Raw genomic sequence first — 12,649 nt, forward strand, 5'->3', positions numbered from 1 at the left:
TTTTAAGCTCTGTTCATAGCGCTTTTAGCAGGTCCATACCAAGGGGGTTGTCCGGCTTTGATCCATGCTTATTGCTGTTGCAGGTATTCTCCATTCTCATAGTCAATTACAGCTGTTCTATGTGCTTTCGTTGGTCCAGGTTGATCATCTGCTGGAATCAGTCCTCTTGTTTGCCACTGTTCCAACAGTTTCCCCATTTGGTTCCATGTCTTCAGTCTTTTACTTGGAAAGGTTAAATAATCTGATCTGATTTGTACCCTTTCCTTGATATCTGCAGTTGAGCCTGGCTCTGCGTCTGGTCTCAACTTAGTTTCTTTCGGTGACATGCTCTCTTCCTATTCGAATGAAATTATTAAGTTATCAAAGATCGAAGCACTAATCCTCCGACTAGCACCTTCGTTCCTGATAAATAATATCCTATGTCATCCGAACTTTAAATCTAGCTTTTTTTTGTTTTTTAAAGTTATATATATATTTTTTTTTTTAAGTTAAAGATGTTTTTATTTAAAACTTAAAGGAGACCTATCATGCTATATTTAAATGATATAGTGTATGACCATACCTATATAAGGTATATTTATACTTTTTATTTTTCAAAAATACCAAACAGATCATTTTTTAGCCATGCCTCGTTTCGCTCATTTTCGCTCTATTCCAAGCCTGTCTTTGAAGCCACAATGTGTTCTCCCTGCACAATGCATTGAATATTTACAGAGCTGAACATGGTGGACTACAGTTGAGGCAAATAGAGCAGTGAGTGGTTTGTTTGTTTGTTTTGACTGAAATTATAAAACGAATGCTAATATTGTTCATGGAAATAAATACTGGTGTATATGGCTGTACATGTACTATTATATACTACACAGCAATGGCATAACACACCCATGTGTACGACAAAAAAAGTCCACACACAACCTTATGCTTTTGAAATCAGAATATTCTTTACCCATCCAAACATGAATAATCACGACACATTTGATATCAACTCGGAACTTTATTGTCAAAATCAACGGTTCTTTGAACCCATAAAAAAAACTAAATGTACTTGTATTTTGTATAAATGACACTAAATATTTTTTTTAATGATTTCAGGCGTCACAGGTATCTAGCCTACAGAAGCTTTGTGAGCTGGTGCTGGGGCTTCCTTGGACGCAGGATCAGAGTGGTGATTCCGGCCTGCGTTGTCCTCAGGGAGGCAGGAGTTTCCTGATCCGCGAAATGTCTATGTTGGGTTCAGACAGCAGCCAAATTGAACCGTGTAGCATACCCGGCGATGACCTCCTCCCTGTCAGGTCGCTCATAATGGTGCAGGGTCCACAAAGACTTGGTCGAAGATGAGGTCCATCAAGTTGGCCACGTAGCCTGTGCAATGTTAAAAAAAAGCACAACAAAAAATGTGGTTTAGATTAGTATATGCATGTAAAAAACTGAAAGTTCTTTCTAATTTTTTTATTTTATATTTGTAAATAGTTGTATAATAAATATTTTAAACAGTTACGGAATGTGGGGTCAGTCTTTACTGGTTTTGCTCTGCATTCTCCCTTCCTGGCCTTTGGGAACTGCAGTTTATACAGAGGCTTTCCAGTGGATGTAGGCTTGTGTACGCTCAGCGTTTTCATTGTAGTGCAGGGCTGCCAGGTACAGTCTTTCATTTCCGCCATGATAAAAAAAAATGTAAATAATAGCAAAGGATGTACAAATTGTCACTAATTAGTAAGTATGTGAGGTGCTGGCCTGTAAAGAAGAAAACATAGTTAGAACAAAATCATCTCAATTTAGTATTCAGGATGAGAAATACTATTTGGATAAATATAGTCTGAAATCCCAAAAGATGGGGCTTAAAACTTTCTATTTAGCAAAGCTCTTTGCTTAGCCTTTTCCAATCTGAGTTAGTTTTGAACCGTAACGTGCATGCTGTGTTTCTGACTCAATACAGATGATATGTTGGAGAGGGGCTGAGCTCAGTAGACTGACTGTAATGAGTGCCACTAATTAGCCTGTTGCTAGGTAAGGCCTCGTCAACAACAACAGACCAACGAGGCTTTAGCTCCGTTTTACTCGTGGTGTGTGTCCCCCCTCACATACATACACAGTGTTGTATCCGAACACACCCCCATTTATATTCATGTGCGCAAACAAGTAAACACACAAAAGCTTTTACATATAACGCTGGAAAAAACGGCATGTCTCATTAGCGTAGCGTAGCTTAGCTTACAGATCGATGATATCTGATCGTTCTTACAGACTACAATCACAAAAGCCTTTACATATAACGCTGCAAAAAAAACGGCACTTACCTACAGAAGATTACGTTTGTTATTATAACTTACTCAATATGATTTTAGAGGATACAAAATACTAATAAATAGGAGAATAAATACTTGTGTTATCGGCTAGGGCGTGGCTTTACAGCCTTCACACAGATCGCCATTACGGCAGTATGTCTGAACATGTTAGCAAATGCCTGATAATTAAAATAAAAGACAAAGCAAAGACTGCGGAGCGTACAATATAAAATGTTATAAAAACATATAAACACCTGACCGATTACTATTTGGGTTTGAGGCGACATTGATACGGCGAAGCTACATGCTACATACTACATACTACAAGCTAGAGATAGCTTTATCAGGAAAAACACCGCTAAATAAAAACGTACAGCTTCAAAATTGGATGTGTCCTCACTGGCCCTGGTCCCGGATGGTTGGTATTGATCCCGGGTTTAGCATTAGCTTGGAGGCATATCCGTGTTGGACTTGAGAGAAGTTCATAAACATGTCCGTCGTAAAATGTTTGAAACACACCAACAAAAATCTGCCGTGGTCTTCTGGCACATGTCCCTTGAAAATGAAGTCTAGCCACAGATTATTTTCTTTTTCCACTGATGGCATTGCATGCAGTCCCCTTTCTCGAGTCTTGCAGCCAACAACAGCACAACGTTTAACTGGTTTAGACATCCTCGCAAGAGCAGGCAAAAACACAGATGTGACTGGAGTTGATTTAGCCTGCCGATAGCCTATATGCGAATGAGACGTTTGGCAATGCACGTGGCCGTGGCTCATTCCTCTGATAGGTGGAGAGTTGACCAATAAGCGGAGCACGTCTTTGTGACGTAGAAAAGTATTGCAATCTGGATCCGTTTTTTTCAGATCCGTTTCAGCCCCTTTTTTAGAGATTTGGCTAAGGAGGAAAATAGAGGGGGTTGTGTTTTCTGACACTTGGTGAGTTCCTAGAACACCGGGGACACATATTCATGTATAAAAGACGTTCAAAGGTGCATTTTGCATGATAGGTCCCCTTTAAGTTTTTTGTAAAAAATTAATAAATAAAATTAAAAGATAATAATTATGCAAATGTTAAAATCAGAAATGTTTAAAAAATAACATTTTTACAGTGTATGGTTTTGACTTTTTAAAATATGAAATTTAGAAATCTGGTGAACATCTAAATCTACTGTGTACAGTGCATACCGAAGTGTATGCAATTATGCAAATGTCACAACTTGTGTTAGCTTCAACAAATTGGTGTTTGAATATACTACAGTCTAGTTTGAAAGACTATTATGTAAAGTTTCTCATCTTATAATTAGAAACCACTTTGCAATTCTATCTTGGCGATGAAGATTACCAGCAGTGCGCTGTTGTAATTTCCAGCTCAATCCACTAGGGATAGCTGTTGCAAAACTGACCTCTATTTAACAAGAAGAAGCTTATTTTCCTTAAAAATATCTTAAAAATGGGAAGAAAATTACACTATGGTAAAACAGCACAGCACATAACCGCCAAAACACATTTGCAAACAAGAATATTCAAAAAACCGCCAATACACACTTGCAAGCAGAAATACTTCCAAAATCAGATTGGATTTTTAGGAAATACAATATTCCTTCCCTACAAATACCAAACTTCCAACGGTAAGGTAACCTGACTATTTTGTAGTTCCAACTCTGACAAGAAGTATGATGTTCTTTACAAGATGGAATGCCTAGAAAAATGCCTCATCTCCTGCAACCAGCTGCATGGAGAGGCGAAGTCACGCCCATCTACTTCCGGACCATGGGACCCCGGAAGCGAAACATTTACATTGAATTAAATGGAGAGAGAACACGTATATTTTGATCCCGTTTGAATTGTGCCACGAACTACACATATGATGTTTGTCAATCTTAAAGGGGACCTATCATGCAAAATGCACCTTTGGACGTCTTTTATACATGAATATGTGTCCCCGGTGTTCCAGGGAACTCACCAAGTGTCAGAAAACACAACCCTCTCTATTTTCCTCCTTCGCCAAATCTCTAAAAAAGTGGCTGAAACGGATCTGAAAAAAACGGATCCAGATTTCAATACTTTCCTACGTCACAAAGAGACGTGCTCCGCTTATTGGTCAACTCTCCACCTATCAGGGGAATGAGCCACGGCCACGTGCATTGCCAAACCTCTCATTCGCATATAGGCTATCGGCAGGCTAAATCAACTCCAGTCACATCTGTGTTTTTGTCTGCTCTTGCCAGGATGTCTAAGCGAGTGAAACTTTGTGCTGTTGTTGGCTGCAAGACTCGGGACAGGGGACTGCATGCAATGCCATCAGTGGAAAAAGAAAATAATCTGTGGCTAGACTTCATTTTCAAGGGACATGTGCCAGAAGACCACGGCAGATTTCTGTTTGTGTGTTCCAAACATTTTACCACGGACATGTTTATGAACTTCTCTCAAGTCCAACACGGATATGCCTCCAAGCTAATGCTAAACCCGGGATCAATACCAACCATCCGGGAGCAGGCCAGTGAGGACACATCCAATTTTGAAGCTGTAAGTTTTTATTTAGCGGTGTTTTTCCTGATAAAGCTATCTCTAGCTTGTAGTATGTAACATGTAGCATGTAGCTTCGCCGTATCAATGTCGCCTCAAACCCAAATAGTAATCGGTTAGGTGTTTATATGTTTTTATAACATTTTATATTGTACGCTCCGCAGTCTTTGCTTTGTCTTTTATTTTAATTATCAGGCATTTGCTAACATGTTCAGACATACTGCCGTAATGGCGATCTGTGTGAAGGCTGTAAATCCACGCCCTAGCCGATAACACAAGTATTTATTCTCTTATTTATTAGTATTTTGTATCCTCTAAAATCATATTGAGTAAGTTATAATAACAAACGTAATCTTCTGTAGGTAAGTGCCGTTTTTTCCAGCGTTATATGTAAAAGCTTTTGTGATTGTAGTCTGTAAGAACGATCAGATCTGTAAGCTAAGCTACGCTACGCTAATGAGACATGCCGTTTTTTGCAGCGTTATATGTAAAAGCTTTTGTATGTTTACTTGTTTGCGCACATGAATATAAATGGGGATGTGTTAGGATACAACACTGTGTGTATGTATGCGAGGGGGGGGGGACACACACCACGAGTTAAACGGAGCTAAAGCCCCGTTGGTCTGTTGTTGTTGACGAGGCCTTACCTAGCAACAGGCTAATTAGTGGCTAGCACTCATTACAGTCAGTCTACTGAGCTCAGCCCCTCTCCAACACATCATCTGTATTGAGTCAGAAACACAGCATGCACGTTACGGTTCAAAACTAACTCAGATTGGAAAAGGCTAAGCAAAGAGCTTTGCTAAATAGAGAGTTTTAGCCCCATCTTTTGGGATTTCAGACTATATTTATCCAAATAGTATTTTCTCATCCTGAATACTAAATTGAGATGATTTTGTTTTCTTCTTTACAGGCCAGCACCTCACATGCTACCAGCAGATTACCTGTGATGACAGATTCTGCATGTCAGACTGACCCACCCAAGTACCGTACTGTTCGTACACAGCTATCCTCGAGGACTCTTGGTTCACATCGAAGTACAGGTTAGAAGCACGTTTTTCAAATGTTCTTTGGATACATCTTGACATTCTGATGTTGTAGCCTTTAATTTGTGTGCTTCTAATTGTTGTAAAAATATTTTTGTTTTATCTTTTTGTTTGTTTTAATGTCAAATACAATTATGTTACAGCTGTCCAGGCTAAAATTCCCTGCAGAAGCGTTGGTGTCGAAACACTTCCGTTGGAAGTGCCAGTGCCCTTTTTAACATCCACCCCCTTAAAGAGACCACCAAAGAGGCCCCGTGTGGATCTTGAAGAGGAATACGAAGATCCATTTGAGGGAAGCTCTTCTTTGGTGATTTTCCGAAGGCCAGGATGCAACTTATGATCCAGCAGAATCCATAACAAATGCTACAGAAACAACAGCCATGTCGTAAGTTACTGAAATATCACTATGTGTGAGTTTGTCTATGTATTGTATTTTTTGCTGTATATAATTCAAACATTGATAATAGGGAAACACCAAAGATCTCTAAAGCAACAATCTGTGTGATGGATATTAACTTCTATTTTTTTGTTTTAGTGGTCAAGAACAAAACCCCCCCCAGACGATCAACACATACATCGTGTATGAGACCTGCCTCATGGAGCTTTTTGAATCATGTCCTGTGTGCAAGCGTGTGTGTGATGTACAAACCAGAAGGATCGGTACATTCATATCAGTGCAGCAGCTGTGCCCCCATTGTCAGTTTACAAGAAACTGGAATAGCCAGCCTGTTCTTGGGAGTACTCCAGTTGGAAACCTGCAGCTATCAGTTGCAACATATGTCAACAGAGCATCTTTCTACAAACTTTCAAAGGTCAATTAACTGCAGAAGATTGTATTGCCAATGTTTGAAAATGCAAATGTTGTTGTTGAATAAGATAGGACAAGGTAACAATAACAAGAGTGAGAAAATGATGACATAAAATAATGACATGTTCAGCTCTTTCCCTGTTTAAAAAAGGGCAGCTCATTTGCACTTTCCTGGTTCTCCTCATCGACTCGTCAACAAATCTACAGGTGATCTTTGAGATTAAAATGTGTTCTTGCGGTTTTCTTTCAACCATTAGGTCTTCAAACAATGAATATGCAGCTATGCAAATACAACACCTTCCGAAGGCATGCCAGGATGTTCATTGAGCCAGCGATTGTTTCTTACTGGTAAAAATCACAGGAAGGCATGCTACAGAAGCTCCATGCAGAGGAGAAAGTGATAGTTGGTGGTGATATGAGGGCTGACTCTCCAGGTATGTATTTTTTATATAATTCACATTTTACATTTCAGAAAGGGGTTTCACTATGTGTGATTTATTCAATTAATGGTTTCTGAAAAACATATGCTAAACACTACAAGCAAAAATACAAATTCACCATCCGCAGAGAAAAGTAATTACTGTAAAACATATTTTCACAGGCCACTATGCAAAGTTCGGAAGCTACACTATGATGGACCTGAAGAACAACAAAGTCGTTGACCTCCAGTTGGTTCAGGTAAGTGGGGTGAAATGAAATATCAATGTTTTTTTCTTTAACACTGTTTGCACGTTATATTTAAAATGTGTGTATCAATGGTTATTTGTATGTGTCATAACAGAGCAATGAGGTTGGTGGAAGCTACCACATGGAGTTAGAGGGCCTGAAAAGGAGTCTGGAGTTGTTAAAGGAACGTGGTGTGACTCTGGACTGTATTGTCACGGACAGACATCTGCAAATTCAGAAATTCCTAAGGGAAAGCAGCATCACCCAATTCTTTGATGTGTGGCACATAGAAAAAGGTATTTTTATTTATGTTAATTTCTATAATAATAATATAATAATATTTTGAGTAAACTTGTATGTATATTAACTACATGTTAAATGTATTTATTAGGGATTTCTAAGCAACTGGAGAAGGCTGCAAAAAAGAAGGACTGCGAAAAACTTCGAGGGTGGGTGAAGAGTATAAGAAACCACATATACTGGACTGCAGCAACCTCCACCACCGGGCCTGAGAGAGTGGCCAAATGGTTCCCTAAGTGCCTTCATCCACTGCGCATTGCGCAATACCAATGGATGGCTGCAGGTATGTTGTTCATAAACCATATTACATTACTCCTCTATAAATATTTGTAAGGGACAACTATTGAATACAGGATGTTGTCAGACACAATCTATAAAGCATGACAATTCAAATATGACTTTGATTTTCAAATTCTTAGGAACGCCGGCCTTTCACAAGCTGGAGACAATTCTCTCAACCAAGAGGATTTTGAAAGCTGTGGCCAAACTCAGCCCACACCACCAGACTTAATCTTTGGAGTCATTCCATGCCATCATCCTGCGCTTTGCTCCAAAGAATGTTGTGTTTCCATTTCTTGGAATGTTGTGCAGGTAAAATAAACCATAGTTACTTACTAATTAGTGACAATTTGTACATTCTTTGCTATTATTTACTTTTTTTCCCCTCATGGCGGAAATGAAAGACTGTACCTGGCAGCCCTGCACTACAATGAAAACGCTGAGCGTGCACAAGCCACTACATCCACTGGAAACCCTCTATATAAACTGCAGTTCCCAAAGGCCAGGAAGGGAGAATGCAGAGCAAAACCAGTAAAGACTGACCCCACATTCCGTAAGTGTTTAAAATATTTATTATACAACTATTTACAAATATAAAATAAAAAAATTAGAAAGAACTTTCAGTTTTTTACATGCATATCTAAACCACATTTTTTGTTGTGCTTTTTTTAATATTACACAGGCTACGTGGCCAACTTGATGGACCTCATATTCGACCAAGTCTTTGTGGACCCTGCACCATTCACACAGGAGCTTCTGAAGATACCCATCCCAGAGGACCTGTGTTCCCAATATGAGCGACCTGACAGGGAGGAGGTCATCTCCGGGTATGTTACACGGTTCAATTTGGCTGCTGTCTGAACCCAACATACACATTTCGCGGATCAGGAAACTCCCTGCGAATCCTGAGGACAACGCAGGCCGGAATCACCACTCTGATCCTGCGTCCAAGGAAGCCCCAGCACCAGCTCACAAAGCTTCTGTAGGCTAGATACCTGTGACGCCTGCAATCATTAAAAAGATATATTGTGTCATTTATACAAAATACAAGTACATTTCGTTTTTTTTTATGGGTTCAAAGAACCGTTGATTTTGACAATAAAGTTCCGAGTTGATATCAAATGTGTCGTGATTATTCATGTTTGGATGGGTAAAGAATATTCTGATTTCAAAAGCATAAGGTTGTGTGTGGACTTTTTTTGTCGTACACATGGGTGTGTTATGCCATTGCTGTGTAATAATATATATATATATATAATAGTACATGTACAATGAAAGATTGCATAAAGCCATATACACCAGTATTTATTTCCATGAACAATATTAGCATTCGTTTTACAATTTCAGTCAAAAGAAACAAACCACTCACTGCTCTATTTGCCTCAACTGTAGTCAACCATGTTCAGCTCTATAAATATTCAATGCATTCTGCAGGGAGAACACATTCAGGCACACAGGCTCCAATCCAGGATGGTCCACCATACAGTTAACAGAGTCTTCAAGTTCCTGCATCCGTCTTGACACCTAGTGTGATAAACATATTGAATGACATGTTAAAAATGCATTCTCTAAACAGACAACTTAGTGAAGCTATCAAAAATGTTACCTGTGGTATCGCCATGCAGCACACATTCTCCGGTTCAGAAGGCATCGTGGCGCAATTTGCACATGTACACCTGTAGAAAGAAGTCAATAACTGAGCTTTTAAAAACACATGAAACTACACACACTGCTGACAACTGAGGTGTTGTTGGAGTTATACTTTTTATCACCCTAAGTTATTGAACTTTCCAACGGTTGTTGCACGATGTTGGAAGAAAAGGGCTGTAAACTATTAATAAACGCAATGAGGCCATTGTATATATGCTGAAAATATGAATGTCTCCCTTTATAAATATATATATGTATCGCTGTTTTTGCGTTACAAGCTCTAAGTTATAAACTGTACACATAGCATTATTGCTAATTAGCCAAAATATGAACGGAATAAGTAGCAATCATCGTAACAGAGTAAAATAAATAGGAACAACAGCTTGTCAACTAACCATTCAGAAACGTCCTGCTGCAACCGAGATCTTTGCACCTCCACCAAAACCTCCGCTGCTTCAGGGTCAGTCTCTGGATCAAATTGATAATACGCTTGAACACATGCATTGCTCTGAGATGACATGTTTATTCCACACTCGTAATCACAGCAAGCATGTTAACGTGACTCTCACCAGCTCATGCCCCGCTCTTCTGCAGGGGGGCGTGGTCAGCTGCTGCTCAGAATTTTCAAAGACAGGCTTGGAAAAGAGCGAAAATGAGCGAAACGAGGCATGGCTAAAAAATGATCTGTTTGGTATTTTGAAAAATAAAATGTATAAATATACCTTATATAGGTATGGTCATACACTATATCATTTAAATATAGCATGATAGGTCTCCTTTAAACAATCAGTTCCATGTCAAAAAAGTCACATTTTGTCGTAAAACTGCTGAAATATAAGACTATGAAAAATACGCTACTACAAAGACTACAAATCCCAAATCCCATTCTGGGTCGCGTAAGTGATGTCACAGGCATGCTCGGTGATTTATAATAAGACTCGTAATTAAAGCGAAGAAGAAGAAGATCTCATAACTGATTTATTCCCTCCAATAAATTATAGATCGCTAAAAATAAATTCACTTTTACAAGATGCCTGTGTGCTTTGTACCAGGTTGTAGTCATAAAAGTGATCATACCACTTGCTCCTTCTATCGATTCCCGTCTGATGAAAGGACCAGGAGTCGCTGGATCAGACATATCAGGTAATATCATAGGTAATATACATGTTGTGCATGGAACATAGTCAAGTTAGCTACCTAGCTAGTAGCGACGAGTAGCGAGCACGTTAGTTAGCATTACATTACTTAGCCTTGTCATTTTCAGTAGCCTTACCATGAAGTTATTATTTTATTACATGAAGTAAACCAAAATGTTAAACAGTAACCAAACATGATGGTAAGTATTTCGTGAAACATTTGAAGAGTAGCCTACTGCGCCCTCCACCGGGTGCTAAGGAAGCAGTTCAGGGAGAGTCGAAGGCAGGCAGGGAGCTTTGCATGACATTCTTCTGGACGTGTTTCATTGTGATGACAATCTGTTTGTTGGAAAGACAGTCGTTGTGTGCTTATTGAGAGAAAATTGTTAGAAGAGATAATTATTCAAAGTGTTGTTACTTTAAAGTGTTGTTACTGACCTTTTTCTCTTTTATTTTCTTTACCTCACCTGTAACTGCTGAGACGTTGAGGAACATGCACACTGACCTGCTCTGGCAACCTGATTTCCACTGTACGTAATAGTATTTGGTTATGGTATATTATTTATATACATCAAAGGCACAATGCACCCCCCAGAGACACACACGTATTGAGTGTGATATTTTGCATAGGTCATGTGAAATCATCTTTACATACTAGAAAACTGTAGGAGCGGCAACTTGTTTTGAAATTGAATTTTTAATATCCGATAATAAAGTTGATCTGTTTTCTTTATTCTTCTCTCTTCCCAGCTCCATCACCATTCTCTGTTCCTGCAGGTCCTGCTTGCTAATCAATGCTCATATTTTTTTACACAATTACAAATAAAGTCATTGTATTGTATGACATGAAGTTGTGCTTCATTCGGAGTCAATAATAAATGAATTCTGCCTTCAACTGCGCAATGATTGTGGACTGCACCGACATCCATGTAGCTGCCCCCCAGTAAGATGAACCAAGCAAAGAGGGTCCCCATCATGCCCAAGGACATCCAGCTGGCCCGCCGCATCCGCGGAGAGAGGGCTTAGACTGACCTGAGACCAGCACACCCAAACACAACAGCTCTTTTAAGAGCCACCTACAGTTTCAAAGAGTTGCAATCCTACGTTATTATAATGATTAAACTGGTTCATGTATCACTTAGTTTACTGAACCGTGATGAATGAAAGAAATTAGTGAGGTAGTGGTTTACTGAAGTTACAAAGACATTAATATATGAGTAACAGGTCAGTGTAAACACAAGCTTCTGTCAATTATGGATCATTCAAACTATTTATATAAAAATATGTAATAAAGTTCTAAAACAAGTATTCGGTATATTCCTTGATAGCTTTTGGAGAAGGTTGTTTTTAAGTTTACTAAAATCTATCGTTTCAACTGTTTCACTTTATAAAAAGGGAACAGGTGAGTAGAGCATCATTGAGTTTCTTATTCTGTCAGTAAATTATCCAAATGAATGTTTTTCATTATTTTAGTCAACCCTAAACAAATTGATTGTACCTTTTAATGATGACCTTACATGGTCGGCAAAGTTAAATTAACTTCAGAAAATCAAATCTGTTCTGAGAAAAAACGAATAAATGTTTAAAGATAGGAACTGGCCATCCCACTGAAAAACAGTCCGTAGAGATTTAAAGGCGTAGTTGTAGTTCAGTCCAACGTTTCATTTGGATTCATTTGACAACAGTCAACTATTTTCATAAAGAATATATATATTTTTCAAAGTCAACTTTATTGTCAATCTTACTCAGTTTGAGAGATCAAAAAGACGTTTAAATAAAATGATACAATTTACAGATATGTATACAAATATATATATCCTATATACACCATCATGTATAATGATGGTGTATGATGTAGAAGGAAGTGTGGTAGATAACAAGTAAATATAGAGTTACATACAGATCCATGTTACAGCAAAATATGCAATAACTAAGAAGCACGCAGTATAATAA

The 12,649-nt window shown here is 38.6% G+C and overlaps 1 protein-coding gene and 2 long non-coding RNA genes across 5 annotated transcripts; 2 read left to right on the top strand and 1 right to left on the bottom strand.

Moving 5' to 3' along the window:
- Nucleotides 1-1,258: 1,258 nt before the first annotated feature.
- Nucleotides 1,259-2,690, bottom strand: LOC117560362. The gene is made up of 3 exons (XR_004571154.1): nucleotides 2,660-2,690; nucleotides 1,499-1,734; nucleotides 1,259-1,362 (listed from the first exon to the last, which is right to left on the bottom strand). It is a non-coding gene; the product is annotated as an uncharacterized LOC117560362 (long non-coding RNA).
- Nucleotides 2,691-6,172: 3,482 nt separating this feature from the next.
- On the top strand, nucleotides 6,173-7,014 carry LOC117560364. The gene is made up of 3 exons (XR_004571156.1): nucleotides 6,173-6,242; nucleotides 6,393-6,669; nucleotides 6,923-7,014. It is a non-coding gene; the product is annotated as an uncharacterized LOC117560364 (long non-coding RNA).
- Nucleotides 7,015-7,021: 7 nt separating this feature from the next.
- LOC117560363 lies at nucleotides 7,022-8,368 on the top strand. Of its 3 annotated transcripts, none has more exons than XR_004571155.1 (6): nucleotides 7,022-7,099; nucleotides 7,267-7,343; nucleotides 7,447-7,627; nucleotides 7,723-7,914; nucleotides 8,051-8,222; nucleotides 8,315-8,332. XR_004571155.1 is itself a non-coding variant. In XM_034237223.1 (6 exons), exons 1-6 carry the CDS (start codon nucleotides 7,033-7,035, stop codon nucleotides 8,342-8,344), a joined length of 765 nt encoding a protein of 254 aa, XP_034093114.1. In that variant the 5' UTR covers nucleotides 7,022-7,032; the 3' UTR covers nucleotides 8,345-8,368. The 3 variants fall into 3 exon arrangements, 2 of the variants coding, with proteins under 2 accessions (XP_034093114.1, XP_034093115.1); XM_034237223.1 differs by having other exon boundaries at nucleotides 7,723-7,960; nucleotides 8,315-8,368; XM_034237224.1 differs by having other exon boundaries at nucleotides 8,051-8,338.
- Nucleotides 8,369-12,649: the final 4,281 nt, after the last annotated feature.

The sequence above is a fragment of the Gymnodraco acuticeps genome, unplaced genomic scaffold, assembly GCF_902827175.1.
Source record: "Gymnodraco acuticeps unplaced genomic scaffold, fGymAcu1.1, whole genome shotgun sequence".
Lineage (NCBI taxonomy): Eukaryota > Metazoa > Chordata > Actinopteri > Perciformes > Bathydraconidae > Gymnodraco > Gymnodraco acuticeps.